Source organism: Xenopus tropicalis, chromosome 6, assembly GCF_000004195.4.
Source record: "Xenopus tropicalis strain Nigerian chromosome 6, UCB_Xtro_10.0, whole genome shotgun sequence".
Lineage (NCBI taxonomy): Eukaryota > Metazoa > Chordata > Amphibia > Anura > Pipidae > Xenopus > Xenopus tropicalis.
The window spans coordinates 139,954,629-139,981,552 of NC_030682.2; the positions used below are offsets into that span (position 1 = coordinate 139,954,629).

Consider the following 26,924-nt stretch of genomic DNA (forward strand, 5'->3'; position numbering starts at 1 on the left):
GAATCTGTTGGGCGTGTATTTGGCTCTAGCAGCTACTGTTTTTGTTTCATGTCTGTTCAAGGGGAAGTACAGGGTTAAATGCATATTGAATACTCAAGTCATTGTTTCTGGCCAAGCACTGATCTCACTGTGATGTAGCTGAGCTGCGTCAATGTAAAATTGTTATCAGTGGCCTGAACCCAAATGCTAATGTTTAGAATAAAGCCACCGGCAAACGAGGAGTGTTAGAAATGAGTTGCTTTATGTCAACATTTCTTACTTGTGAGCCACAGTCAAATGTAAAAAGATTTGGGGAGAAACACAAGCACCATAAAAGTTCATGGAGGTGCTAAATTGGTTATTAGGCAGCCTCTATGCACACTATCAGCTTACAGGGGGCTTTATTTGGTAGGAAATCTTATTTTTATTCAACCAGAAATTAGATTTGGATCGGGCAGGTTTAAAAATCAATTGGTGCATTGATAAGGGCCTTGTCCCGACTGCTTCTATCATATGTAAAGATACAGTCAAAGATACAGTGTAAAAAGGCTTGGAGAGCAACGCAAGCACCATAAAAGTTCATGGAGGAGCCAAATAAGGGCTGTGATTGGCTATTAGGCAGCCTCTATGCACCCTATCAGCTTACAGGGGGCTTTTTTTGGCAGTAAATCTTGTTTTTATTCAACCAAAACTTGCCCCCAAGTCAGGAATTCAAAAATAACTACCTAGTTTGGGGACACTGAAAGCAACATGTTGCTCACGAGTCACTGGTTGGGGATCACTGCTTAAGGGCTCTGGTACACGGGGAGATTAGTCGCCCACGGCAAAACTCCCTGCTCGCGGGCGACTAATCTCCCCGAGTTGCCTTCCCCCTGCCATCCCACCGGCGAACATGTAAGTCGCCGGCGGGATGGCAGAGGCTTTTTCGGCGATTTCCCGAAATCACCCCGCCGCGTCTGCCATCCCGCCGGCGACTTACATATTTGCCGGTGGGATGGCAGGGGGAAGGCAACTCGGGGACATTAGTCGCCCGCGAGCAGGGAGTTTTGCCGCGGGCGACTAATCTCCCCGTGTACCAGAGCCCTTAGAGTAATGGGGTCGCTGGCGTTCCTACTCAGATGCGTTCCAACTTGCGTTCCATTTGCTTGCAACCAGAAATGACATCACGCCTGGCGCGTTTCGTTCCTCAGAGGCGTGTAGTCTCTTTGCTTTCCAGATAATCTGCTTCTTACTAGCGACAAGTAATCAGCCTGCACCCTTTCCGATCCCCCACCCAACTCGTAGATCAGAGTGTCCCAGGAGGGGACAGGCGGCACCTATAAATAGACGCTGCCAGGAGCAGAAGTGGAGCACAGTTAGGGCAGGGAGCGTGGCAGGAAGAGCTCTACCCAGACCTGCCCACATCCCGAGTGTGTTGTGCAAGTGTTTGCCTGAACCCACCCAACCCTTGGGTTCTGGGACGGTCGGCACATCACTACTTCTCACCACCCACCGTAGAAAGCAGAGAGACTTCAAGTTTAATGTGTTTTATCCCACATTTATTTGGTTCAATTTCAGTTGTGTGCAATTTATAACATCCACAACTGGGTACTATAAGTTTGAGGAGTCTCGACCAAATCAGGTTAAGCTTTCATACTGGGCTGATATTTTGGCCAGTTGCAGATTTCATGATCTTAAAAATGTTTTCCTGTATTATTGTTGTTAATAGTATTGCTATTATTGTTTTTTTATGATTGGTTTTAGGATTACAGGTATGGGACACATTATCCAGAAAGCTCTGAATTTCAGGAAGGCCAGCTCCCATGAACTCCATTTTGATCAAATAATTCAAATTTTTTAAAATGATTTCCTTTTTCTCTGTAATAATAAAACAGTACCTGTACTTGATCCCAACTAAGATATAATTACCCCTTATTGGGGCAGAACAGCCCTATTGGGTTTATTTAATGGTTCAATGATTCCCTTTTCTCTGTAATAATAAAACAGTACCTGTACTTGATCCCAACTAAGATATAATTACCCCTTATTGGGGCAGAACAGCCCTATTGGGTTTATTTAATGGTTAAATGATTCCCTTTTCTCTGTAATAATAAAACAGTACCTGTACTTGATCCCAACTAAGATATAATTACCCCTTATTGGGGGCAGAACAGCCCTATTGGGTTTATTTAATGGTTAAATGATTCCCTTTTCTCTGTAATAATAAAACAGTACCTGTACTTGATCCCAACTAAGATATATTTACCCCTTATTGGGGGCAGAACAGTCCTATTGGGTTTATTTAATGGTTAAATGATTCCCTTTTCTCTGTAATAATAAAACAGTACCTGTACTTGATCCCAACTAAGATATATTTACCCCTTATTGGGGCAGAACTGCCCTATTGGGTTTATTTAATGGTTAAATGATTCCCTTTTCTCTGTAATAATAAAACACTACCTGTACTTGATCCCAACTAAGATATAATTACCCCTTATTGGGGGCAGAACAGCCCTATTGGGTTTATTTAAGGGTTAAATGTAGATGTGATCCAAATTATGAAAAGATCCCGAGAATTCTGGATAACTGGCCCCATACCTGTATTATAATTCCTTTACTTATTTATGCAGTTGGGGTTTTATGTAAAATGACTTGAAATCTGTTTATTTTCAGTGAAGCACGTGAAGAAGGATGAGCGCAAGTACTATGAGGAGCTACTGAAATACAGCAGGGATCATCTCATGCTCTACCCATATCACCTTTCTGACATCATGGTAAAGGGCCTCCGAATAACACCCTTTTCCTACTACATAGGAATAATGGAAGTAAGTAAAAGTAAGGTGAATTCTAAAACGGAAACATAGTCCGCATGCTAATATGCATCCGTTACAAAATGTCAGGGAAGTGACCCTATTTTTCATTTAAATATTACTGTTTAATTGCAGTTAAAGGGTACAAGGCTAGAACCCAACTGGCAAGACCAATATTGAGGCTTTTGTCTTAGGTGGAACCGTAGCAATTAAACCGACTAATTATATGACATCATAGGCTTTAATATAATCCGGTCATTAGAACATTTGCTTCATCCAATCAGAACTAATACAGTGATACATTCCACTGGTGTTTTTTTTCCCCCTGGATTGTAACTATAGAGATGCTGATTGCTAAATATTCACTGATACAGTTGTTATAAACTCCTACAAACACATCAGTTTGAAAAATCTTATAGCCTGCTTCTTGGAATAAATAAATTTCTCTTTAGGAGAGAAAACATGGCTTCTTTTAAATCCTTCAGGTTGAAGACACATGGAGCTACTAGTAGCAGCTACTTGTCATGGCTACAAAAATAGACAATGCTGATCATTTACTGATAACTGTCTCTATGTGTGTTTTAGCAGAGGCAATTCTCAGTATTGTCTATGGCAGGGGATTTTCTGGCGTTTAGTGTCCGTGACTAGTAGCTGCTACTAAGTAGCTGTGTGTGTCTTCACCCTTATAAAGGGCATGTCATTGAATCAAAGGTTACAACTGAAACATAAACTCTGTTTTCGATCAGTGTATTCAGTGGGGGCACTCTGATATCCTGATAGCTCCAGCACTGCATTGTGCTTAAAAAAAGGACTCTTTTCAGGTACAGCCCACATAGTTATGGCCTAATGTAAACTCTCAAGCCTATTGTTTTGTGCTACACAGATGGGTTCTACTGAACAACACAGTCTTCTAGAGTGATCCGGAGAGGTGCTTTTCATCTATTGTTTAGCAAAAATATGTTTTATGTTTCATAGTTAAACATTATGAGTTAGAGTGCAGATCAAGTACTCATGCTTTCCTTTTTCTACCTCATTAAGCAAAACTAGATTAAAAGTGATGCAGACACAAAAAAACTACTCTTCAAAATATGAATGTACATTAAAAGTGTTATGTTGTTTTGCCAACCTGACTGCCACTTCTCAGTTATACAGCCTACCTCTGCACAAACAGTCTACCTCTGCACAAATATGGCAGCCCCCTCATAGAGGAACATGGGGAATCAGATGTTTCTGTGACCTGTGCTCTGATAAACTGCGCTGCAAGTTGGAGTGATATCCACCCCCCCCCCCTCCCAGCAGCCAATCAGCAGAACAATGGGAAGGGAGCAAGATACCAGCTCCCAGTAGGTATCAGAATAGCACTCAATAGTAAGAAATCCAAGTCCGGCTTGGGACTCCTCCAGTTACATGGGAGTAGGAGAAACAATAGGTTAGCTGAAAGCAGTTCTAATGTGTAGCGCTGGCTCCTTCTGAAAGCTCAGACTCAGGCACAATGCACTGAGATGGTGCCTACACACCAATATTACAGCTAAAAAAAAACATTTGTTGGTTCAAGAATAACATTTTTAATGATAGAGTGAATTATTTGCTATGGGACTCAATTCGGAGATTTCTTTATAATAGGTTTCCAGATAATAGATCCTATACCTGTATGTTAAGTGATGTACTTTTTCTCTTTTTACAGGATATAATGAACAGCGAAAAAAGCTACGATTCTCTGCCGAATTTTACAGCTGCTGATTGTAAGTAAAAAGAGAGCCTTTTCCTTCTGTAGTGCCTACTGCTGAGATAAAAAGAGTGACTTTTAAGTCTGTGAAACTTGTTACCCTTCTGTTAGGTTAGAGTGAAAATAAATACTCTTTCCCTCCTTAAATGCCTTTGCTGTTCAGCTTTGTTGTTTTCAGTATAAAACATGATGAGCTTAGAGATTACAGGCTGAAATGGCTGCCTGCCAGTTACTCAACCAACCCAATAAGGGCTCTGGCACACGGGGAGATTAGTCGCCCGCGACAAATCTCCTGTGTCTCGGGCGACTAATCTCGTCGAAATGCTATCCCACCAGTGAAAATGTAAATCGCTGGTGGGATGGCATACGCGGCGGCGCGATTTACATTTTCGCTGGTGGGATGGCAATCTGGGGAGATTAGTCGCCCGAGACACAGGAGATTTGTCGCGGGCGACTAATCTCCCCGTGTGCCAGAGCCGTAAGGGAGGCCAAAATGTTTTGTGTGCTTTTAATTGGTTGATCCTGTCATCAGTGCATTGTGTATTTCAGCGGTAGGATCTTATATACATCTTGATTGTGTTATTGGTTTGTTGCAGGCCTGAGACTTCTTGGCATAGGAAGGAATCAGTATATTGACTTGATGAACCAATGCCGATCATCTAAGGTATACAAAATATTAAGACATTTTTAACAATACAATTGATCATAGTAAAAACAGATTAGGGGTGATGACCCACAGGGATATTCGTTGCTTTCCACCAGAAATAAAGTAAATCACTGGTGTAAAGGACTTTATTGCTGGCATTTTGGGAAGAATAGCCCAGAATAGCTGAGATTTAACCATGACACCTAATCTCCCCGTGGGCCATCGCCCTAAACAAAAGAAATCATTTCATTAAGTTCCCAGTAAGCTTACAATGGAAAAGGAGGCAAACAAATGAACCCAAATGATTCTTTAACTACCCCTCCAGTTTTTTCATGCTCAGGTTCATTTGAATACAATCTTTTCCTGACCCCAATAATTAAATGTTTGTGCTAATAACATACCCATTTTAAAGGTCAGCTACAAAGTATTTCAGTACCCAATGTTAGTTTTTCAGATAAGATTATGCCCCCCAGATCTCTTCCTGGCTGTTATGTTTCTTGCCTGGGCTCCTACCCCAGCTTGGTTTTGAGACTGGTGTATGTGAACTGATGGGATGTACTTGCTGTGCTTTTACTCTTAAGTTAAAACCTTTGTGCCAAACAAATGGAATCACCCATCTTGAAAATGCCCTATAAAAATGTTAATATATTCTATTGCAGAAATTCTTCAGAAGAAAAACTGCCCGGGACCTCCTCCCAGTGAAGCCAGTGGAGATATCCATAGAACCTTGGTGGGTGGTACAGGCCGGTTACATTACTGAAGATGACATCAAGGTACCCGAGCTGAGTGGGACTGAGATCAATATATCAGATAAATTAGAGACTTTGCAAAAAACAACCCTCTACTTATTGCACTTTACATTCCAGTACCCCAAAACTTTGTTAAACTTTCTACTTTCAGATTTGTAGCACAACGGAGAAGAGAGCCATTGATAAGATAATCGATTCAGGACCTCAGCTTGCAGGATCTCTGGATTACAATACAGTTCATAGTAAGTCTTTGCACATAGGTAATAGCCAGGCAGAGAATAATGGGCCATATCTGTCAGCCTAATTGTTTAATGGCTTACTGCGTTGCTCAGCTATTGGCCCAGTGCTCGGAATTTGGGACATGCAGCATTTTGATCACTTAACTTTGTAGCTTAAAGGGGTTGTTCACCATAAAATAAGCTTATTAAATGACGCAGACATTAAGTTTGTTCAGTAGCTCTCCAGTTTGGAATTTCAGCAGCCTTCTGGTTTGCTTGGGTCCAATTTACCCTAGGAAGTAGTTTGAATGAGAGACTAGAAGATGAGCAGGACAGGGGCTGACTAGAAATATAAGTAATAACAAATATCAATAATAATAATAGTCTCATAGTTGTAGTATCACAAAGCAATAGATTTTTGGCTGCTGGCATCCATTGACCTCCATTTGAAAACTGGTAATAGGCAGAAGAGGAAGAGAAATTATTCAAAAACTATTTAAAATATGGAGACCAACTGAAAAGAATAGGACAGTCTATCCCATACTAAAAGTTCACTGATATCATAACCTTAGCTCATTTTTATTTTCTTGTAGGCCTTTACAATAAAGGATTTATTTATCTTGATGTACCAATCTCAGATGACAGCTGCATAGCCGGTGAGTGACTCTAATCCTGAGCAAAGAGTTCAAAGAAACTGCCGTTTGGCTCCAAATCCCAGATCACAATATAGTTATCTAGTGACCAACTGGGCAATGTTTAAGCAGGGAAATAACACTTACAGTAGGCCACAAATGTACAACTATTACAGCCATGCATTAAGGTACAGGAATAAGAGTACTTTGACTTTGCCTAGGGCAACTCCCATTGACTTCTATAGAAACTCAAGTTTTCGGGCCTCTTGTACCCAGACATTCGAGTTTTCGAACCATAACTTGAGTTTTTTAAAGGAACAGTAACACTAAAAAATGAAAGAGCTTTAAATTAATAAAAATATAATGCACTGTTGCCCTGCACTGGTAAAACTGGTGTGTTTGCTACAGTAACACTACTATAATTTATATAATAAGTTGCTGTGTAGCCACGGGGGCAGCCATTCAAGCTGGAAAAAAGGAGAAAAGGCACAGGTTACATAGCAGATAACAGATAAGTTCTGTAGAATACAATAGTGTTTTATCTGTTATCTGCTATGTGCCTGTGCCTTTTCTCCTTTGAATGGCTGCCCCCATGGCTACACAGCAGCTTATTTATATAAATTATAGTAGACTTTCTGAAGTAAACACACAACTTTTACCAGTGCAGGGCAGCAGCACTTTATATTTTAGTTACTTTTATACACTTTCATTTTTTGGTGTTACTGTTCCTTTAAGTGGAAGTGGAACAAAAAAATCAAACTTGACTGTTGGTAAATCACCCCCTAAGTGTAAAAATGACTTGCTTCCTAAGCTTATCATATAAAGTTCCTTGTGCTAGTTTAGCAAATATATCTGTTTGAGTAAAGAGATTACTCCGGTTGTTGCTCTATACTTGCTTATCTTCAGCTGTCCTTACTAGGGATGCACTGAATCCAGGATTCAGTTCAGTATTCAGCCTTTTTTTTTTTTTTTTTTTTAGCAGGGTTCAGATTTGACCAAATCCAAATGCCTAGCCAATCAGAATCCTTAAAATCATGTGACTTCTCGTCACGTGGACACAGAAGTTGAAAAGTTGTAACCTTTCCATAGATTTTGGCTAATGCAACTAAACTCGACTTTTTCAGTGCCCCCCCTTGAAGGTTTCGTGATGAACCGGCTGCAAGGAGATTACTTTGAAACCCTCCTCTACAAGATTTTCGTTTCAATCGATGAACATACGAATGTAGCAGAAGTAAGTCGCAATTGATAGAAAGTACATTTTCTTTGTCATTTTTTTTTTTTTTTTAATCTCTAAAATTACTCTGTACAGCCCCCAGAATAACATACTTTCAACCTGCATCTAGATTTTTGTTTCTCTATTACATCCAGTTCAAGTACAGGTTTTTTTTTATACTAACTTTCTTGTCTAGCATGAAGCTCCGCCCCTGAGCACTCCTTCTTTCTCCAGCTATGATGACCTCATATGCCTCTGTTCCAATTAAAATCAATCAGATGTCCACAGATGCCTACTATGTACACCTGATTAATTTAATTGGAGCAGATGCAATAAACTCTCTAAGATCCTTATAGCTGGAGAGAGAAGGAGTGCTCCGAGAGCAAATTAGGTGGAGATTTACGCTAGACAAGGAAGTCGGTAAAAGAGCTGCAGTTCAGCTGCTTATAGTAGAGAGACAATAAATCTTCATGCAGGGAGAAAGGTATGTTATTCTGGGAACTTACAGAATACTTTTATGGGATTTTAAAATAAAAGGCTTATTTATCCTTTTTCCTTAAAAAGGTAACCAAGACCATAAGGGATCCTGCAGTTTAATGTGATTAGTATTAATTAATTATCTGTTTCAAGGTAGTTGATAGATAAAATGACATGGCCAACCTAAAGGCATACTGACACCTTGTGTCCAACACAAGATCTGTTATGTTGCAGCTCTGCTGCTATGGAGGTTGTTCTGCTGGCTGCATAAACATGGGAAAGTAGCTAGCAGCTCAAATTCCACCTCTGCTGAAGGATGCAGTGAGCCCACGTCTGAGAGGACTGCATTTGTTGGCCCTATTTGGTGCTTCTCCTGTTTCCTGTTTGCCATTTTAATGTTTTTGTTTGTTTCTTTGCAGCTTGCAAATGTTTTGGAGATTGATCTGTCGTTAGTGAAGGTATGCATGCTGCTGGTTTTGTTACTTCCATTTCCCTTTTGCTGTAGGGAGAATTGACTTATCCATGGTGATTTCATTGAAAGCTGTCTCCATACACGGGAGTAAATACTTACAATGGATATTCTCTTTAGCTGTCCTGCTGTACCCATGTGTGTGTTCTCATTAAGAGGGCGGCACATCTCAAACTTCTACATCTCTTGTGGTTTCATTCACTGTTAAAGCCAATCCACACTCACCAGCACACCCTGGCCTTTCCACTCTGTTCCACCTGGTGCACAGAACTTTTAGAGACGTCGGTACTCTCCACCACGATCCAAAATTGCACAAAATACCGGCACAACAGGATTTGTTTTAGCGGGATAAACCCTGCTGATTTTAATAGTAGCAAACCATGTAGAACAGTTCATTCACTGTTAAAGGCCATTAAACCTTAATTACAAGTCAGTTTAAACTGGCCAAGCATAAACCTTTTCCATGTGGGCAGCCTGCAAGCTAGGCACATATGTGCTGAATATATATACTGATGTGATTGCGTGCCTATTAGGCCACAGTCATCAGCCTGGAATTCAGGTTTGTCATTAGAAGCCTATAGGCTGTGCAGATTCGTGTGTAATGTTGCCTAATATTTCAGTTAGAAGTCTCATGGTGGAAACTTACTCTGCCCCTGCATTGACTGTTCCTTCTGACTTTTATTTTTAGAATGCCGTCTCTATGTACTGCCGCCTGGGATTTGCCCTTAAGAAAGGACAGGTCATAAACCCAGATCAACTTCATCCATCCTGGAGGAACGTACCGTCTGTAAATAGACTCAAGTAATAATCACTTTATTTTATTACATACATAAGGCGGTGTTGCCAGCACCTAATGCAATCACAGTTTTTTTCTCTTTGCCCTCTTTGAAGTGATCAGTATTTTGGTACCCCTTATCATTGCTTATTACCCATCCCTATACCTATGTATACCACCATTAGTGCAATAAATAGAACCATTTGTATAATACAAGTAACTCCATATTTAGTCAAGTGGAGGTATGAGCTCTGCATTAGCAAACATCCAATTACCTAAGTTGCCCCATTTTGTTAGTCTTTGTAATAAGGAGCAGCTCATTATACCCAGGACTTAACTGCAGACTTCTCATTTTGTTTTGATAACTTCTCCTCTGCTCGCAGGAAAAGTGAAATGCAAGGAAAAACGGCCAATGTTGGCTTACAGAAGGATAAATATAAATGTGCCTCAGCTTCTATTCCAAATACCACCTCATACAGTAACATTTAAAATACTGGTATGGGATCTGTTATCCAGAAATTTGTTATCCAGACTGAATTACGGGAAGATCATCTCCCATAGACTCAATTTTAAGCAGATAATTCAAAATTTTAAAACACATTTCCTTTTTCTCTGTAATAATAAAACAGGACATTGTACTATAATATAATTAATCTTTACTGGAGGCAGAACAGTCTTGTTGGGTTTATCAAATGTCTAAATGATTATTTACTTTAAGTATGGAGATCCAAATTACAGAAAGACCCCTCATCAAGAAAACCCTCAGGTCCCTAGCATTCTGGATAACCGGTCCCATACCTGAATGTCATTGTAGGGGCTTTTTGGTCCAAGTAATGGCTATGTATTAACTAACTGTCTTACTGGTTTCTTAAAACCTTCTGCACAGTGGGAGATAACTGTGTAGAAATTAGTTTGGCACACAAGCTTACATTCTAAAGGGGTAATGCTTTATTATTGCGTAGAAGTACACTGGACCCGCAGAAAATGCTCCTTTCCTGGGAAAGTGCAGAAAACAAGAGTCCCATACAGGACCTGGCATCTTCTGCGACAGACACTGATACCAACAGCCAAGAAGACCAAGGTAGTATCCAAGAGCAGTGACAATTTATAACATTTATCAGTGTCACTTGCATACCATGCAGGAAATTACAATTAGGATATAGCTAACAAAAAAAAAAAAACCAAAACATGTATTAGAACTCATATGACAGAACAGAGAAGGATGTAGTGGCATTGGAAGGGAATGCCAGGCATCCAAGCCTTGTTAATTAGGAGAAATGCAATCCCCATTACCGGTTAATTAGCAGGAAGGCTAATGTAGTTCATATATTTAAAAAGGGGTTACGATCTCAGCCTGGCAATTATAGGCCAGTAAGTTTGACATCTGTGGTGGGAAAGTTATTTGAAGGCTTGTTAAGGAATCACATTCAAAGTTATGTTCTGGAGAATGGCATGAGCAGTAATCAGCATGGCTTTATGAAGGACAGGTCATGTCAGACCAATTTAATTGCTTTTTATGACGAGGTAAGTAAGAAGCTGGACAGTGGGGGTTGATGTGATCTGTTTGGATGTTTGATACGGTGCCCCACATTCGTCTGCTTTCTAAACTAAGGTCTGTTGCTCTTAGTGAAGTTGTTAACACATGGATAGGAAACTGGGCTCTTCCACTTTACAGAGCGCTGGTAAGGCCCCACGTGGAATATGCCATGCAGTTTAAGTCTGCAGTGCTCAAACGGGATATTATTGAATTATAGAGGCCCCAGAGAAAGGCAAATGGAAATTCTGTTTATGCTGGAGAAAGAGGTGCTTATAACTATGTATAAATATATAAGGGGATCATTTAATAATCTCTCTATTGCTTTATTTACCAGTAGGGCCTTCCAGCTGACACAAGGGCACCCATTCCCATTAGAAGAAAGCAGGTTCTGTCTAAATATTTGGAAAGAGTTGTTTTTACAGTGAGGATTTCCCTTTCAGTGTTGCATATCTTTATGATGAAGCAGCTAAGTGATAATTTTTACCTATTATGATGTCTGTGGATGTTTAGAACAGATAGTTGGCCCATTACATGGAAGACATTGTGCAGCTCTGCCCCATATGGTTCTTATTTCTCTGTGTAAAGGCCACTATCCTCATTTCCTGCAGTTAAGAAAGGTCTTAGTCATTTCCCCCACTGAGATATCCCCAAGCAGGGTCTGCCCAGCGTTCTGTGGTTCTGTCTTGTATTTAGGAAGACTGAAAATGTAACCCTTTGGCAGATATCTAACCTAACTGTACATCTTTCATTTCCATAGCAGACACATCCAGTGTTAGCAGCCTGACGTTATCCAGTGGGCACACCAAGCGCATTGCTTTCCTGTTTGATTCTACCCTCACTGCCTTTTTGATGATGGGAAACCTTTCCCCGGTATGTCTTGTATATTATTTGTTTTCTCTGCCAGCTTTTTAGCCCGACCGAAGACCTTCTCTTTATTTAACGCATTTGTTTTACCTGTACTCCCTAACTCCTGTTCAATTACAGATCCCAGAAATTAGAATTCTGATCATTTTCCTGCTTCCGTTTCTTGGTGCTCACATAGCACTAATAGTAAACTGTTTTATTTGACTATATAGTTAATATAATTTGAAGATATTATCTCAGAGGCACAGTGTGAGTGCAGGCCAATTCCTAAAAGATTGTGTTTCATAGTACACAAATCTGCCCCTAATTGTAGAAAAGCAAATAAGCCTTTGAAATGCAATGGTTGTGCTTACATCTCTCTGCATGCTTGATGTGATGTTGCTTCCATAAAGGCTTACTGGGCTTGCCCTCTGTCCCTGCATTGGGACTTGGCCAATAGGATGCCAGACAAAGGCACAAAGAGTCATGAAGCTATAAAGGACCTATATGAAAGCTTAGATCTTTGCCCTTTTATGGTTGCTGTATGTACAGAAATGTGCAGCAGCCACATATTCTAGGTTCTTAATCCTTAATTCTTTAAGTTTTTATACTCTGCACATACAGTTACAATAACGTTTCCTCTACCATTTTACCTTTTACAGAACCTGAAGAGCCATGCAGTTACCATGTTTGAAGTTGGCAAACTGTCAGATGAGTCTCTGGACAGCTTCCTTGTTGAGCTGGAAAAGGTAACACATAACCCAGCCAGTGTTGGACTGGGGTGTACAGGGCCCACCGGGGCTGCCACCCCATGGGCCTCCCACGACGACCGTTGTCTCCCGGGCCGATATATCTCATACTTACCTAGGTGCGATTGGGGGAGGGAGGTACAGGGTGGAGCGCAGTTCTGGGTAGGCAGGGATCTGTTCTGGGTTGGTGGGGCCCACTGGCTTTTTCCCTATGTCGTACCGGCCCAGTCCTACCCTGGACCCAGAAACACTCCTGTCTCCATAAATCAGAGTTGCCTGTATCATTTACTTCTCAAAAATAGTTTCTTTGCTATAGATGTAGAGGTGTCCCTTAGTGGGCTCTTTACATTTAACCCACAGCCACTAAACATACTCAATTAAAAAAAGCTTGTCTGCTAATACAGGGTTAACCCAAAGGGTTGCATTATCAGTTATTTGCACACTAGACTGGTGCTTCAGGGACATTTCTCTGCTGTCTCTTCACTTCCTAGGTTCAGAGCACAGGGGAAGGGGAAGCCCAGAGGTACTTTGATCATGCACTTACTCTGAGAAACACTATCCTCTTCCTACGACATAACAAGGATCTTGTGGCACAACCTGAGCAAGTGAACACAGGTACAGAGTTCTCTTCTTATGTGTAGACTATACAGATGCCTACTGTGTATCATATCACTTGTCTCTATAATGTACAGTTCTTATATAAGGATTATTGGTGCTTAGGTTTACCTCTGGATCTCCTGCGATGTGAAAGTCTTTTGGGGTTGGATCCTGCCACATGCAGCAGAGTCCTAAACAAGAACTATGCACTCCTGGTTTCCATGGCACCTCTAACAAATGAGATCCGGCCAATCAGCAGCTGCACCCCACAGGTATGGTGCACCCCTACAAACACTCACACACTCTCTCTCACAGTGTTATCCAATCTGTATTTGTTAAACTGAACTTAGACCCATTTATCTGCGGCAAAGTACAATAAACCTGTTTCTGGTTGATGTTTACAGCTGCCTGGGTGTGAATAGTTTCTCTGTCCCAAAATAATAGGGCCACATGATATTAAGTTATCCCAAATCTACTAATAATATTGCCAGTTGACCTCTAGGTGGCACTGCAGCCCACTGTATATTTTATTGTTGGAGAAACTATTGGGATTTGATGGAGTGTAATAATAAAAATGATTATAATAATAAAAAGGCTACAGGGCCCCGTGGAGAATGTGAAGTATGAATATAAACCTATGTGACAGGCTGGCTTTTTGAAGTTTTGGGCACCTTAAAAAACAGAATAGAATACATTTATATCTAATATTACTGGGAGCAATTCATATCTGCACATAAGTGATGGATTAAAATAGGAATGGGTTTATAATGGTCATTTATCAATTCATATTAAACATATCATATTAAATCAGAAGCAAGCAAAGCTCACTAATAACTATTTATTCCTAAACTATATGTCCCTAAATATCCCTCTGCCACTGAATCAAAAGCCATAATGTCCTGCTGTTCTGTTCCACTGCTGCTGACTTTATATAGGAAAGCAACAAATACGGGGCTGCCGGGGGCATCAACACACGTTTTTTGCTTATTTATTGTTTATTTTCGAAATGCCTCTGGGAGATTTATGTAGTAGGGCGGGTCAGTCAAAGTAATATATGAGCAAATGTTATGGCAACATGTATAAGATAAATGTATTGTTCTGAAAACACTTTTTTTTTTTTTTTTGTGTGTGTGTAGCATATTGGACCTGCCATTCCCGAAATTAGCTCCATATGGTTTAAACTCTATATTTATCATGTATGTGGCCAAGGACCACCGTCACTTTTGCTGTCGAAAGGAACAAGGCTCAGGAAGCTGCCAGATCCCTTTCAGGTAAGGAGAATGCGACTAGTCCTTAAATTCACATGAGTTTTTGTCACATAAACACGGAAGTTGGAATTTTTTTGGGCTGATTATTGTCCTGCTTATATATTTTTGTTTTTTTATTTTTTTTGTCAGTAGTTAGTTCTCAGGGCCGAATGGAAGTTGAGCTCAGTTCCCAGTGATACAGTAATCACTCATATACATGTGCTGTTATCTCTTGCAGATGTATGACAGGTTGCTGATAACCTCGTGGGGGCATGATCCAGGTGTAGTGCCTACGTCTAACGTATTGGTCATGCTGAATGATGCTTTGACTCACTCTGCAGTTCTCATTCAGGTATGTTGTATCCCATGGATATTATTGGCTCCTGTCTGATGTATACACATCAGTTCAACTGGTCCTGCTTATATCAGTGATCCCCAACCAAGGGCTCGTGAGCAACATGTTGCTTATCACCCCCTTTGATGTTGCTCCCTGTGGCCCTAAAGGAGGGGCCTATTTTTACATTTGTGGCTTGGAGACAAATTTTGGAAGCACAAAGATACAGTTTTACTCCAAGCAGAGCCTCCTGCAGGCCAGCAGTCCCCATGGGGCTACCAAATAGCCAATCACAGCCCTTATTTGGCATCCCCAAAGAACTTTTTTTCATGCTTGTGTGGCTCACAAGTATAAAAGGTTGGGGATCCCTGGGCTATATTTTTCCTTTGCATTCCTTATACCGGCACAGCACTAATAGGCTTGAGATGGCCAATCTGCAGGAAAAATGATAAGCCTGCCGGCCAGACAGCCATATACTACCTATCCACACAGTATTTTTTAGACTGATGGATGAATAGTAGAGAGGCGGGCAATCATAATAATAATAAAAATCGAGCTGTTGAAAGTCTTGGCTGAATGACTAGTTGCCATCTCTAGTTGCCAGCTCGTTTCTATGCCACAGAAGTGAGGGTGCAGATTCAGTAACAATAAATGAAAGATCTCCAGCATGCTGATAATATTATACACATGGCTATTCCTGCTCACTGTGCCCTGTTATCTGGCTTTTCATGCTGCTTTGGATGAGGGGAATACAGAGTTAGTAATCTCTGTGTTTTTCTTTTGCACAGGGGCACGGGCTTCATGGCATGGGAGAAACCGCACATGTACCCTTCCCATTTGATGAAGAAGAACTGCAAGGAGGTAAGTGAAGGGCTGCTATAAAATGCTCTCTTTTTATCCAGGTTTATTTATAACTAACTATGAAGCACACTAAATGCACATGGATATTTTAGCTGCTACAGCCTTGCTCTCCAACCCCATGGCTGTTATTCCCAACCAAGTGCGGTGCTTATTTTTGAATTTCTGGCTTGGGGCAAGTTTTGGTTGAATAAAAACATGAGTACTGCCAGTCAAAGCTCTTATTTGGCATCCCCCCAAAAAGTTTTTATTTTTGTGTTGCTCTGATAAACTTCAGTCACACTTTACTGCTGCGCTGCAAGTTGGAGTGATATCCCCCCCCCCCCCTCACCCCCAGCAGCTGATCAGCAGAACAATGGGAAGGGAGCAAGATAGCAGCTCCCAGTAGGTATCAGAATAGCACTCAATAGTAAGAAATCCAAGTCTGGCTTGGGACTCCTCCAGTTACATGGGAGTAGGAGAAACAATAGGTTAGCTGAAAGCAGTTCTAATGTGTAGTGCTGGCTCCTTCTGAAAGCTCAGACTCAGGCACACTTTACTGCTGTGCTGCAAGTTGGAGTGATATCCCCCCCTCACCCCAGCAGCCGATCAGCAGAACAAGGGGAAGGGAGCAAGATAGCAGCTCCCAGTAGGTATCAGAATAGCACTCAATAGTAAGAAATCCAAGTCCAGCTTGGGACTCCCCCAGTTACATGGGAGTAGGAGAAACAATAGGTTAGCTGAAAGCAGTTCTAATGTGTAGCGCTGGCTGAAAGCTCAGACTCAGGCACAATGCACTGAGATGGCGCCTACACACCAATATTACAGCTACAAATACATTTGTTGGTTTAAGAATAAAAGGTTAAATGGCAGAGGGAATTATTTGCTATGTAAACAGTGTCATTTAGAAATAAAAAGTACCCCATGACAGAATCCCTTTAAGGTTGTAAATACGTGGCATGGGATACTGGAGGTGACCCTTATTATGGAAGATTGTTGCCCATTTTTTTTACATACTTTTTAGTTCCTTTTGAATTAAGTAACCTTATTGGCTCAGCCGTACCCATTTCATCAGTCTTCAACATCATGTTTGATAATTAATTCACTGAAATGGCCCTGTGTGTGATGGGTAAAACGTTTTCATTTTTTCCGTTATCAACAGAATTCTCCAGTGTTAACATGGGAGTACACAAAGCCTTTAAAATACTAAGGGACAAGCTGGATTTGGAGCATTTCTGCGGCTACATTACAATGCTGAACCCTTCCAGGCTCCATGTGAGCCAGAGGAGACTGAGCGACGCTTCCGATGGGAAAGGTAGGTCACAGCTTCCGACTGAATAGTCTCACGAGGATATACTAATAGCACTACTAGTAAGGGGATCCGCCATCCCAATATAGACCTCTCACAGGACGACCAATCCAGGAGATGCAGTTACAACCAGTAGTCACTCTTACAGGATATGTAAACCTTTAAAATAAGTTGATGTAAAATTAAGGGTTAAAATTCTATTAATAGGAATACATTTCTAACAACAACACCGCTTGGGGGTCACTTTCCAAACATGACATGTTCAACGAAGATGTTCTTCTGGTTAGGAAAAACAGTAGATAACTTTCTCACGTCTATCCTAACCAGATGAACCCTTACCTTCTTTCTTAATTTCTCCTGACAATGTCCTCGACTGCGTCATGTTTGGAAAGTGGCAACAGGTGGCGCTGTTGTAACAAAATACATTCATATTAATAGTAATTTATCCCTTAATATCTTGGACAAAAATAAATAATGAATGTAAATTGCAAATGTGCTTTAAGTAGCAATCTCATCAATTTTACATCAACTTATTTTAAAGGAGAAAGAAAGGTAAAAACTCAGTAAGCTTTATCAGAAAGGTCTATGTAAATACAGTCATAAGCACTCACAGAAACACTGCACTGACTTCTGTCAAAGGATTTGTTGTGTCTGTTTTCCTCTGTCACAGACACGCAGCTCTCTGCTCTATCCCCTCTCCTGCTCCCCCCTCCCTCAAGAATGCTAAGAACTCACTCCCCCCCTTAGAATTGTGGATCTGAGCCAATCAGCAGAAAGCTGACTCATAGGGGCAAATTTACTAATCCACAAATCCGAATCCGAATGGGAAAAATTTGGATTGGAAAACGAACATTTTGCCACTTTTTCGTATTTTTTGCGACTTTTTCGTAGCCGTTACGACTTACGCGAATTGTCGCGACTTTTCCATAGCCATTACAAATTTCGTGAATTGTCGCGACTTTTTCATTGCCATTACAAATTTCGTGAATTGTCGCAACTTTTTCATAGGCAATACGACTTTCTTGAATTGTCGCGACTTTCGTATTGAGTGCTCGAAAAAGTCGCAAAATACCGATCATTACGAAAAAAACGCATTCGGACGCTTTTCGGACTAGTAAATGTGGATTAGTAAATGTGCCCCATAGTCTTACTAACTGAGCATGTACACTTGGTCTGGGTGTCTGTGCAGGAGCGAGGCATTATGGGAACTTTCTGACACAGCTCAGCATTTTTTTCTTGCTGTTTGGCTTCTGATCATCTGAACGGGAGAAATATGGGGAGACTTAAGGACAGGAAAGTATTCCTGCAGCTTGACTCTCTATCTCTATTATCTTTTAACTCTTTATTAGCCTTTCCTTCTCCTTTAAAGATTTATTTATCATTTAAAGCTAAAGATGCTTCAGCCTTCAGAGAAACTGCAGTGGTTTTGACATGTGATTCAGATATAGGAAATACTGAGCGCTCTGTTGCTTTTTAACTCTTTCTACATATTTTGCCCAAAATCTCATAACCATAACTCTCCCAGCTCAGGTATCTTTACTTATTGGTACTTATTGAATTCCCTAGTTGACCCAGATGACCCATCTCTAGCCTTCCGGCCAGATGTCAACAGTAGCACGGAGTCCTTTGAGCTAGTGAGCGAGGAGACTGCAACAGATTCAGGACTGAAAGCACACGAAGGTAGGCAGATTAAGGAGAAGTAAAAGCTAAATAATTACAACCGTAAAAAATTAAGACCAATTGCAAATTGTCTCAGAATGTCACTGTCTGCTTAATAATGGGATTTCAGTCGCAGACTGGGAGCGGGAGCAAGAAAGGCACGCTTTTTCTTTTAAAGGGGTTGTTCACCTTTGAGTTAACTTTTGGTCTTTATTTTTTAGTATTTGTGTTGTTTATTATTTCAACAACTCTCCAGTTTGGAATTTCAGCAGTTATCTGGTTGCTAGGGTTAAAATTTGCTTAGAAACCATGAATGATAGACTGATATCTTTGTAGAAGGAGGACCTGGATAGAAAAATAAGTAATAAAATGTAGCCATAAAACTGTAGCTTCACAGAGTAACAGGTTTTTGGCTGCTGGAGTCAGTGACCCCCATTTAGAAGTTGGAAAGAGTTAGAAGAAGAAGGCACATAATTCAAAAACTATATTAAAAAAATAAATAATGAAGACCTGTCAATGCTATAACATTAAAAGTGGTTCACCTTCTGGCTAACTTTTAATATCCTTTTTCCTGACAACTTTGAAAATGGTCTTTATTGTTTATATATTATAGTTTTTGAATGACTTGTTCTTTTCTCCTGACTCTTTCCAGCTTTCTGCTGGGAGTCACTGACCCCAGCAGCCAAATAACTATTGCTCCGTGAGGCTACAATTTTATTGTTACTGTTACTTTTTATTACCCATTTTTATATTTAGCCCCTCCTCTATTTATATTTCTGTGTCTCTTTCAAACCACTGGCTGGTTGCTAGTTTAAATTGGACCCTAGCAACCAGATAAATGTTGAAATTCCAACCTAGAGAGTTGCTGAACATAAAAGTAAATCATTCAAAAACGGCAAATAATAAAAAAAATGAAGACCAATTGCAAATCATTGTAGAATAGCACTCTCTACTTTATACTAAAAGTTAATTTAATGGTGAACCATTGCGTTAATACATACTTTTGCATGCATCATGTGGTACAAGTGACGGTACAAAGCATAGGGAGGCCTGCTAGAGGCCATTAGTACCCTTTGTGTATTTTCTATAGATCCTCTGAGCCCATTTGTTTGATTTGGGGAAGCGTGAATTGAATCATTCTTAAGCTAAATTTGGTTACTGCCCAATGTTCATCCATCATAAAGGGACTGCTGATTTACCTTCCCATTTATTGCAGTAGATTTATTACATCTTACTGACAATGTACGTGCACTGTGATCACGGGTACATTTTATTATAACTACAGTCATCTATCAGCTGCAGGCAGAAGTTATTAAGACTCCATTTATTAAAACGGGGGAGGAATAATACCAGGTCTGCATTTGTTTTTTTTCTTTTTAAGTATCAACGGTTGAAAAAGATTGGGTGCCCCTGGAACTCTGCTATGGAATCCCCTTGTTTGCTTCTGAACTGAATCAGATGGTTTGCAGGAAGATTGCTGCACACGGGCTCTGTGGCAAGGAGAGGTAATTACCCAAAGATACACTGGTTTCATATTGCATCTGTGGCAGCACAATTCAGCAGGAACAGCCCCCTAAGTTTGCTCATAGCCTGTACAGAGAGATACCATAAAACTATGGCAGCATAGGGATTCTGCTGTACTAAGCACAATTCAGCAGGAACAGCCCCCTAAGTTTGCTCATAGCCTGTACAGATAGATACCATAAAACTATGGCAGCATAGGGATTCCCCTGTACTAAGCACAATTCAGCAGGAACAGCCCCCTACAGTTACTCATAAACATTAAAGAGAGGGTCATAGAGCTATGGCAGCATAGGGATTCCCCTGTTCTAAGCACAATTCAGCAGGAGCAGCCCCCTAAGTTTGCTCATAGCCTGTACAGAGAGATACCATAAAACTATGGCAGCATAGGGATTCCCCTGTACTAAGCACAATTCAGCAGGAACAGCCCCCTACAGTTACTCATAAACATTAAAGAGAGGGTCATAGAGCTATGGCAGCATAGGGATTCCCCTGTTCTAAGCACAATTCAGCAGGAGCAGCCCCCTAAGTTTGCTCATAGCCTGTACAGAGAGATACCATAAAACTATGGCAGCATAGGGATTCCCCTGTACTAAGCACAATTCAGCAGGAACAGCCCCCTACAGTTACTCATAAACATTAAAGAGAGGGTCATAGAGCTATGGCAGCATAGGGATTCCCCTGTTCTAAGCACAATTCAGCAGGAGCAGCCCCCTAAGTTTGCTCATAGCCTGTACAGAGAGATACCATAAAACTATGGCAGCATAGGGATTCCCCTGTACTAAGCACAATTCAGCAGGAACAGCCCCCTAAGTTTGCTCATAGCCTGTACAGAGAGATACCATAAAACTATGGCAGCATAGGGATTCCCCTGTACTAAGCACAATTCAGCAGGAACTTTAGTGTGTTGTGTGCTTTAAATTGTCATTCAGTCTGTGCTGCAGAAGCTGAAGCTGTTTCTGCATTGTATGGTGTGAAGGAGAGTGTTAGCATAGAGTCTGTATGTTCATGGTGTACACCCATTTATTGTACAGTACTGTGTAAAGCCTATTGATTTTTTTTTTTTTTCCCCAGCCTTCAAAACCTTCTCCATTCCAGTCGGAAACTTTCCCTACAAGTTCTCAATTTCGTTCAGTCATTCCAGGTGAGATATGGCCCCTACTGAGCCTCTTTCTTTCCCCTTCACTAGTAGGAAGATTACAAGAGAAGACATATATCAGTCATGCTTTCACCCTGCATGCAGGTTTTGTTTCTCTAGAAAAGCAGCAGTTCTTTTAGTAACTTCCTTGTCTAGAGTGAAGCTCCACCCATTTTGCTTTCTGAGCTCTCCTTCTCTCTCCGACTATGATGACCTCAAAGAGGGTGCCTACTGCTCACACTTGATTGATTTTAATTGGAACAGAGGCAGTGAACATACCCATTAGGCACTTCTTTATGGTCTTCATAGTCAGAGAGAGATTGAGGGCTCAGAAAGCAAAAGGGGCGGGGCTTTATACTAGACAAGGAAGTCGGTAAAAGAGCTCCCGTTCAGCCGCTTGTAATAGAGCAGCATGCAGGGAGAAAAGCATGTCATTCTTTGTGTACAGATTAATTTTGTGGCATTTTAAAATAGAAGGCTTACTTCTCCTTTAACTGAGTGCTTGGCTAGAGTAACAGCTACATAAATCCACTATGTGCATGATTGCTAGTCACACACGCTATTGGCACAGGCTTACAGAGCCAGTACCAGTAAAGCTGCTGCCAAGTCACGCTTTACCCATCATTCCTACCTGCTCCCAGAGGCATTAGTTCCAGTTGCTTTAGTAGTGACTTCACCCGTGTCCTTCTCACAGGAAGGCAACTCTTCATTTGACCAGCTGCTGGAGTCGGGCAGCAGCAGTCTGTCTTCTCAGCCTTCCCCGGCGGACCTTGGAGTTCCACTTCCATCCAAGAACTTGATATTCCACGACGGCATACTATCGGAGTGGAACGGACGCGGCCCTCTACCTTTGCACAATGTACATATACCCAGTGGGCAAACCTAGCTGTGAATATAGTGCTTCGTCCAACTCGCTCTACGTTGATGTTAGTATTTATTGCTGCATTGTAGGTTACGTTCTGACCTCCTGGGCTCAGGAACCTGCCCAAGTGGCTAACGGCGTGATTGTAGAACTTTGTGGCCTGCACTTAGGTGTCCCCGTAGTTTAAACACACGCTGTGGATTTCATTTACATTCCTAGGTCTCCTTTTTGTAGTTTTCTTGAGCTGGATCATATATCATTGTACGATATACCTAACGGATCAAGCTGCTCTGTTAAGTGCCGCGGTGAGAACCACTGGTAGGGGCAAATGTTTTTTTAACGTTCCGTCATAGTCAATTCCAAAGAGCAGGCCAGTTATCCTAATTGATTGAGTAGAACCTCACGAGATGGTTAAGGCTACTGGTTAGGCATTGAATATATCTATTTACAAAATGGTGTTGGAGAAGTCAGCATTGAGTATTTGTCGGAGGAATCACCATGGAGTATTTGTTGGAGGAATCACTATGGAGTATTTAATAGACCCCTAAGGGCATTGTGCTAGTTATATTAATATAGTCAATAAAGCAGAATACTCAGAACCATAGTTACTATGCATATTACATCACAATAGAACCACATTTTCTAACGAATGCCAATTAATTCTGTTATTCTTTAATTAGCTTGCAGCTCAGTGCCTTTGCTCTTAATTACTTTGTAATTCCTTAACATTTTAGGCACTCAGTCCCATAATGAATTCATATTCCTTTTCTGAGCCAGGGGAAAAAAAATTGATTTTGATTGGTTGCAGCAACCTGCGGTTCAGTTTTCATTTAGCTTTTAAGATTTTTCTAACACCATTTGATTTGATACATATCATACAGCACTGTAGCCGTTGCTATCAGCAGCTCTATGTATTCCCTACGTATTCATGATATAAGGGCTTAGGCGCATGGGAGCATTCCTTATGGGCAGCCATATTTGTGCCACTTATGACTGTGAGTCCACGCAGTTATTGCACAGGAGCACATTGGTTGTTTTTGTTCAACATCAATGTTTTTTGGCAAAAATCCTGCCTTTGGGTGATAAGAATAGGGGGACAGTGATCGGGGCCCTGCAGAGCTGTAGGTAGAAAGAAAGGAACAGAATGGAGATGATAACACTATATCAGTCTAGCTCAACCTGTAGCCCTTGTTGCTGAATTACAACTCCCACTACACATGAAAGTGCTACGACCACAGGTCAGACGTGGCCAGGTCAACTCAAACCTGCCCTTAGCTTTTGCTGCGTTGATAAATGGAAGTGTTACGGTCGGAACGGCTACTTTCTAATTCAGTGTTGCTGAGAAATCAGCATTCTCATAATGACAATGTACTGCAGAATAATTGTAAATGCGTGGAATCATCTTCCGACGGGCATGTGAGATGTTGTATGTGACCGCCATGGCATGGAAACGCGACGGTGCATCACTTTGATGTTTCATTTTTGTTATTAGACATGGAAAGGATGGCATTATATGTGTCTATAAAGGTGTCTGTTTCTCTCCTGCGTCTCTTTATTGCTGCTATTCTCTACAAGTGTGGAGTTGATTTGTGAATTAATCTGGGTCAGCAAATAGATTTTTTTACCCCCCCTTTCAAGCTGAGGCCTACAGGGGCGGCCCCAGTGCTCTGTATCGCACCATTGTATTGTTTGGGCCACTGGCCTTTCTCTACATAGCACTAGCTGGATAAGGATCAGCAAATATGTTCCTGGGAACTGCCGATAAACCAAGGTTTCATTTTTGTTTTCTGATGTGAGGGACAAATGGGACAAAGAACACACTCCAACACATTACAGCCAGACTTGCAGAGACATTAGTACCTACAATACATTAGGGATACTGTCATGATTTTAATGGTATACATTTTACTGTTTATACTGTTTACATAGCAAATAATTCACTGCCATTTTCAAGTTTATTCTTGCCAACAAATGTATTTGTAGCTGTAATATTGGTGTGTAGGCGCCATCTCAGTGCATTGTGCCTGAGTCTGAGCTTTCAGCCAGCGCTACACATTAGAACTGCTTTCAGCTAACCTATTGTTTCTCCTACTCCCATGTAACTGGAGGAGTCCCAAGCCGGACTTGGATTTCTTACTATCGAGTGCTATTCTGATACCTACTGGGAGCTGCTATCTTGCTCCCTTCCCATTGTTCTGCTGATCGGCTGCTGGGGGTGAGAGAGGCAGGGATATGACTCCAACTTGCAGCGCAGCAGTAAAGTGTGACTGACGTTTATCAGAGCACAGGTCACATGGTTGTGGCACCCTGTTTCATATTCATTTAATTTAGAAATTAAATATAAAAAATCTGTTTGTGTTTATGAAAAACAGATTACAATGCAGGATTCTGCTGGAGAAGCTCTATTAACTGATGGGTTTTGAAAAAAACATGTTTTCCCATGACAGTATTCCTTTAAGATTTAAAATCCAGACTTTAAATTCTGACACCCCCAACACCATGTATCATAACCCCTCAGACAAGAAAAGAAAGAGAAAGGGAGATATGAGAAATGTATTGCAATTTTTCTCTGGAGCTGGGGTTGGTTTTTGCCACTGTGCTGCCCTGGGTCGACTTTCTCAAATTTGCCCCCTCCCCTGCTTACCTTTCCATTGCTGGAGGGGGTCTAGGAGGGGCCACATAGAGAGTGCAAGAAGAGCTAAATTTCCAGCTCTGGTTACTTTTTGGGGTGCTGCTGCCTGAGGCAGGGGGGCCCCAGTCTGGAGCAGGGACCTATAGCAACCAATCGGAATACTCTCTTTATATATCCTGCTGCAGTTGACCAGAGCCAGCTGTTAATTGGTGGGTTTCAACTCCATTGTAAAATTACACAACTTTTATGAATTCTCCCAGTGGAGAAGGTGATGGTGATGAAGAAAAGAGACAGGCGCCATCACAAAGCCAGTTTTCCTTTAGAGCCCTGTATGGTTGTAAAAAAGGGAAAGTAGAGAAGGAGGAGAACATCGGGAAAAGGGGGAAATTAGTATTTAGTTTAATGTAGAGAGTAATATTCTAAGACAATTTCCTATCTGTGTTCATTTATTATTTGTGGTGTTTTAATTGTTTTACATTTTATTCAGTAATTCTCCAGTTTGGAATTAAAGCAGTTATCAGGTTGCTAGGGTTCAAATTACTGCAGCAACCAGGGAGTGGTTTGAATGATATATGAATAGGAGAGGACCGGAAGAGAAAAATAAGTAATAAAAAGTAACAATAGCAGAGCAAAAGTGTTGTGACCCCCATTTGAAAGTTGGAAAGAGTCAAAAGAGGAAAACAAATAATCAAAAAACTATGAAAAATAAATAATAAAGACCAATTATCTCTTTATTTGTATAGCTTTACTGTATACAGTGGGACTATCATAGCAATAAATAAGAATACGCACAGTAACAGTGGCACAGGAGAGACTGGGTACAGCTATGGTACAACAGCAGCATCCCTGCCTTCCTGTCTGTTTAAAGGGGAAATTGATCTATTAACAGGGATAGTTTTATGCTGGGACGGGAAAGGCATTTGCCCAGGGCCCCACAAACTGCTATTGGATAATTTCTAGTAACCCATTAAATTCATGGAGTAACCCATAAGCCCCTTTCCAATTCTCTGAAGCTGAATCTTTAGTCAACACAAGTGACAGCACTTAGCATTGCAAATCCCCCTCTCCGGCAAAGTTACCTCTGAGAATGACTGGATATGTTTGAAGAGCCACACCCTGTGCAGGTATAGACTGTGCCACGGGCTCACAGGAGCCCACACTGCTACGGCACCACTACTAATGGGAGCATGTCTTAGTCCTCTACTCACCCACGGCAAGTAATGGATTTACTCAGGAAAGCCAAGGACTCGGAAGAGAAGCCAACAAAAGAAAAGTAACGTATAAGTGTTTCGGTGTAGCAGCTAGAAGTAGCATGGTATTTATCAGTAGCATCTAACTACCAGCTCACCTGCATTATTGTCCCGTTACTAAAGCCCTTATCAGCTATTACTTTTATATTGTGTTTTACATAGAAGGAATAATCAGACTGGGTATAGTGTAAAGGGATTCCTGGACTGTATCCGTGTGGTTATAGGATAAGGGGTTCCCGGGCTGTATCAGTGTGGTTATAGGATAAGGGAAGGGGTTCCCGGGATGTATCAGTGTGGTTATAGGATAAGGGAAGGGGTTCCCGGGATGTATCAGTGTGGTTATAGGATAAAGGAAGGGGTTCCTGAATTGTATCAGTGTTGTTTATAGGATTAGGGGTTCCCGGGCTGTATCAGTGTGATTATAAGATAAGGGGTTCCCGGGCTATATCAGTGTGGTTATGGGATGAGGGGTTCCTGGGCTGTATCAGTGTGGTTATAGGTTGAGGGGTTCCCGGGCTGTATCAGTGTGGTTATGGGATGAGGGGTTCCCCGGCTGTATCAGTGTGGTTATGGGTTGAGGGGTTCCCGGGCTGTATCAGTGCGGTTATAGGATAAGGGGTTCCAGACTGTATCAGTGCGGTTATAGGATAAGGGGTTCCCGGGCTGTATCTGTGTGGTTAGAGGATAAGGGGTTCCCGGGCTGTATCTGTGTGGTTATAGGATAAGGGGTTCCAGA

The 26,924-nt window shown here is 41.3% G+C and overlaps 1 protein-coding gene across 1 annotated transcript in view; it reads left to right on the forward strand.

The window, feature by feature from the left end:
- fam91a1 (family with sequence similarity 91 member A1) overlaps positions 1-23,847 on the forward strand; it is a 31,096-nt gene extending 7,249 nt beyond the window's left edge. Inside the window, 22 exon segments of the mRNA NM_001113952.1 lie at positions 2,632-2,783; positions 4,453-4,510; positions 5,091-5,158; positions 5,800-5,913; positions 6,041-6,131; positions 6,701-6,763; positions 7,864-7,970; positions 8,849-8,887; positions 9,587-9,699; positions 10,636-10,754; positions 11,968-12,080; positions 12,716-12,802; positions 13,294-13,417; positions 13,523-13,671; positions 14,536-14,670; positions 14,885-14,998; positions 15,769-15,841; positions 16,980-17,132; positions 18,693-18,806; positions 20,167-20,290; positions 21,381-21,450; positions 22,139-23,847. Of these exon segments, the coding sequence (NP_001107424.1) occupies positions 2,632-2,783; positions 4,453-4,510; positions 5,091-5,158; positions 5,800-5,913; positions 6,041-6,131; positions 6,701-6,763; positions 7,864-7,970; positions 8,849-8,887; positions 9,587-9,699; positions 10,636-10,754; positions 11,968-12,080; positions 12,716-12,802; positions 13,294-13,417; positions 13,523-13,671; positions 14,536-14,670; positions 14,885-14,998; positions 15,769-15,841; positions 16,980-17,132; positions 18,693-18,806; positions 20,167-20,290; positions 21,381-21,450; positions 22,139-22,330 (2,372 nt within the window). The 3' untranslated portion in view covers positions 22,331-23,847.
- Positions 23,848-26,924: the final 3,077 nt, after the last annotated feature.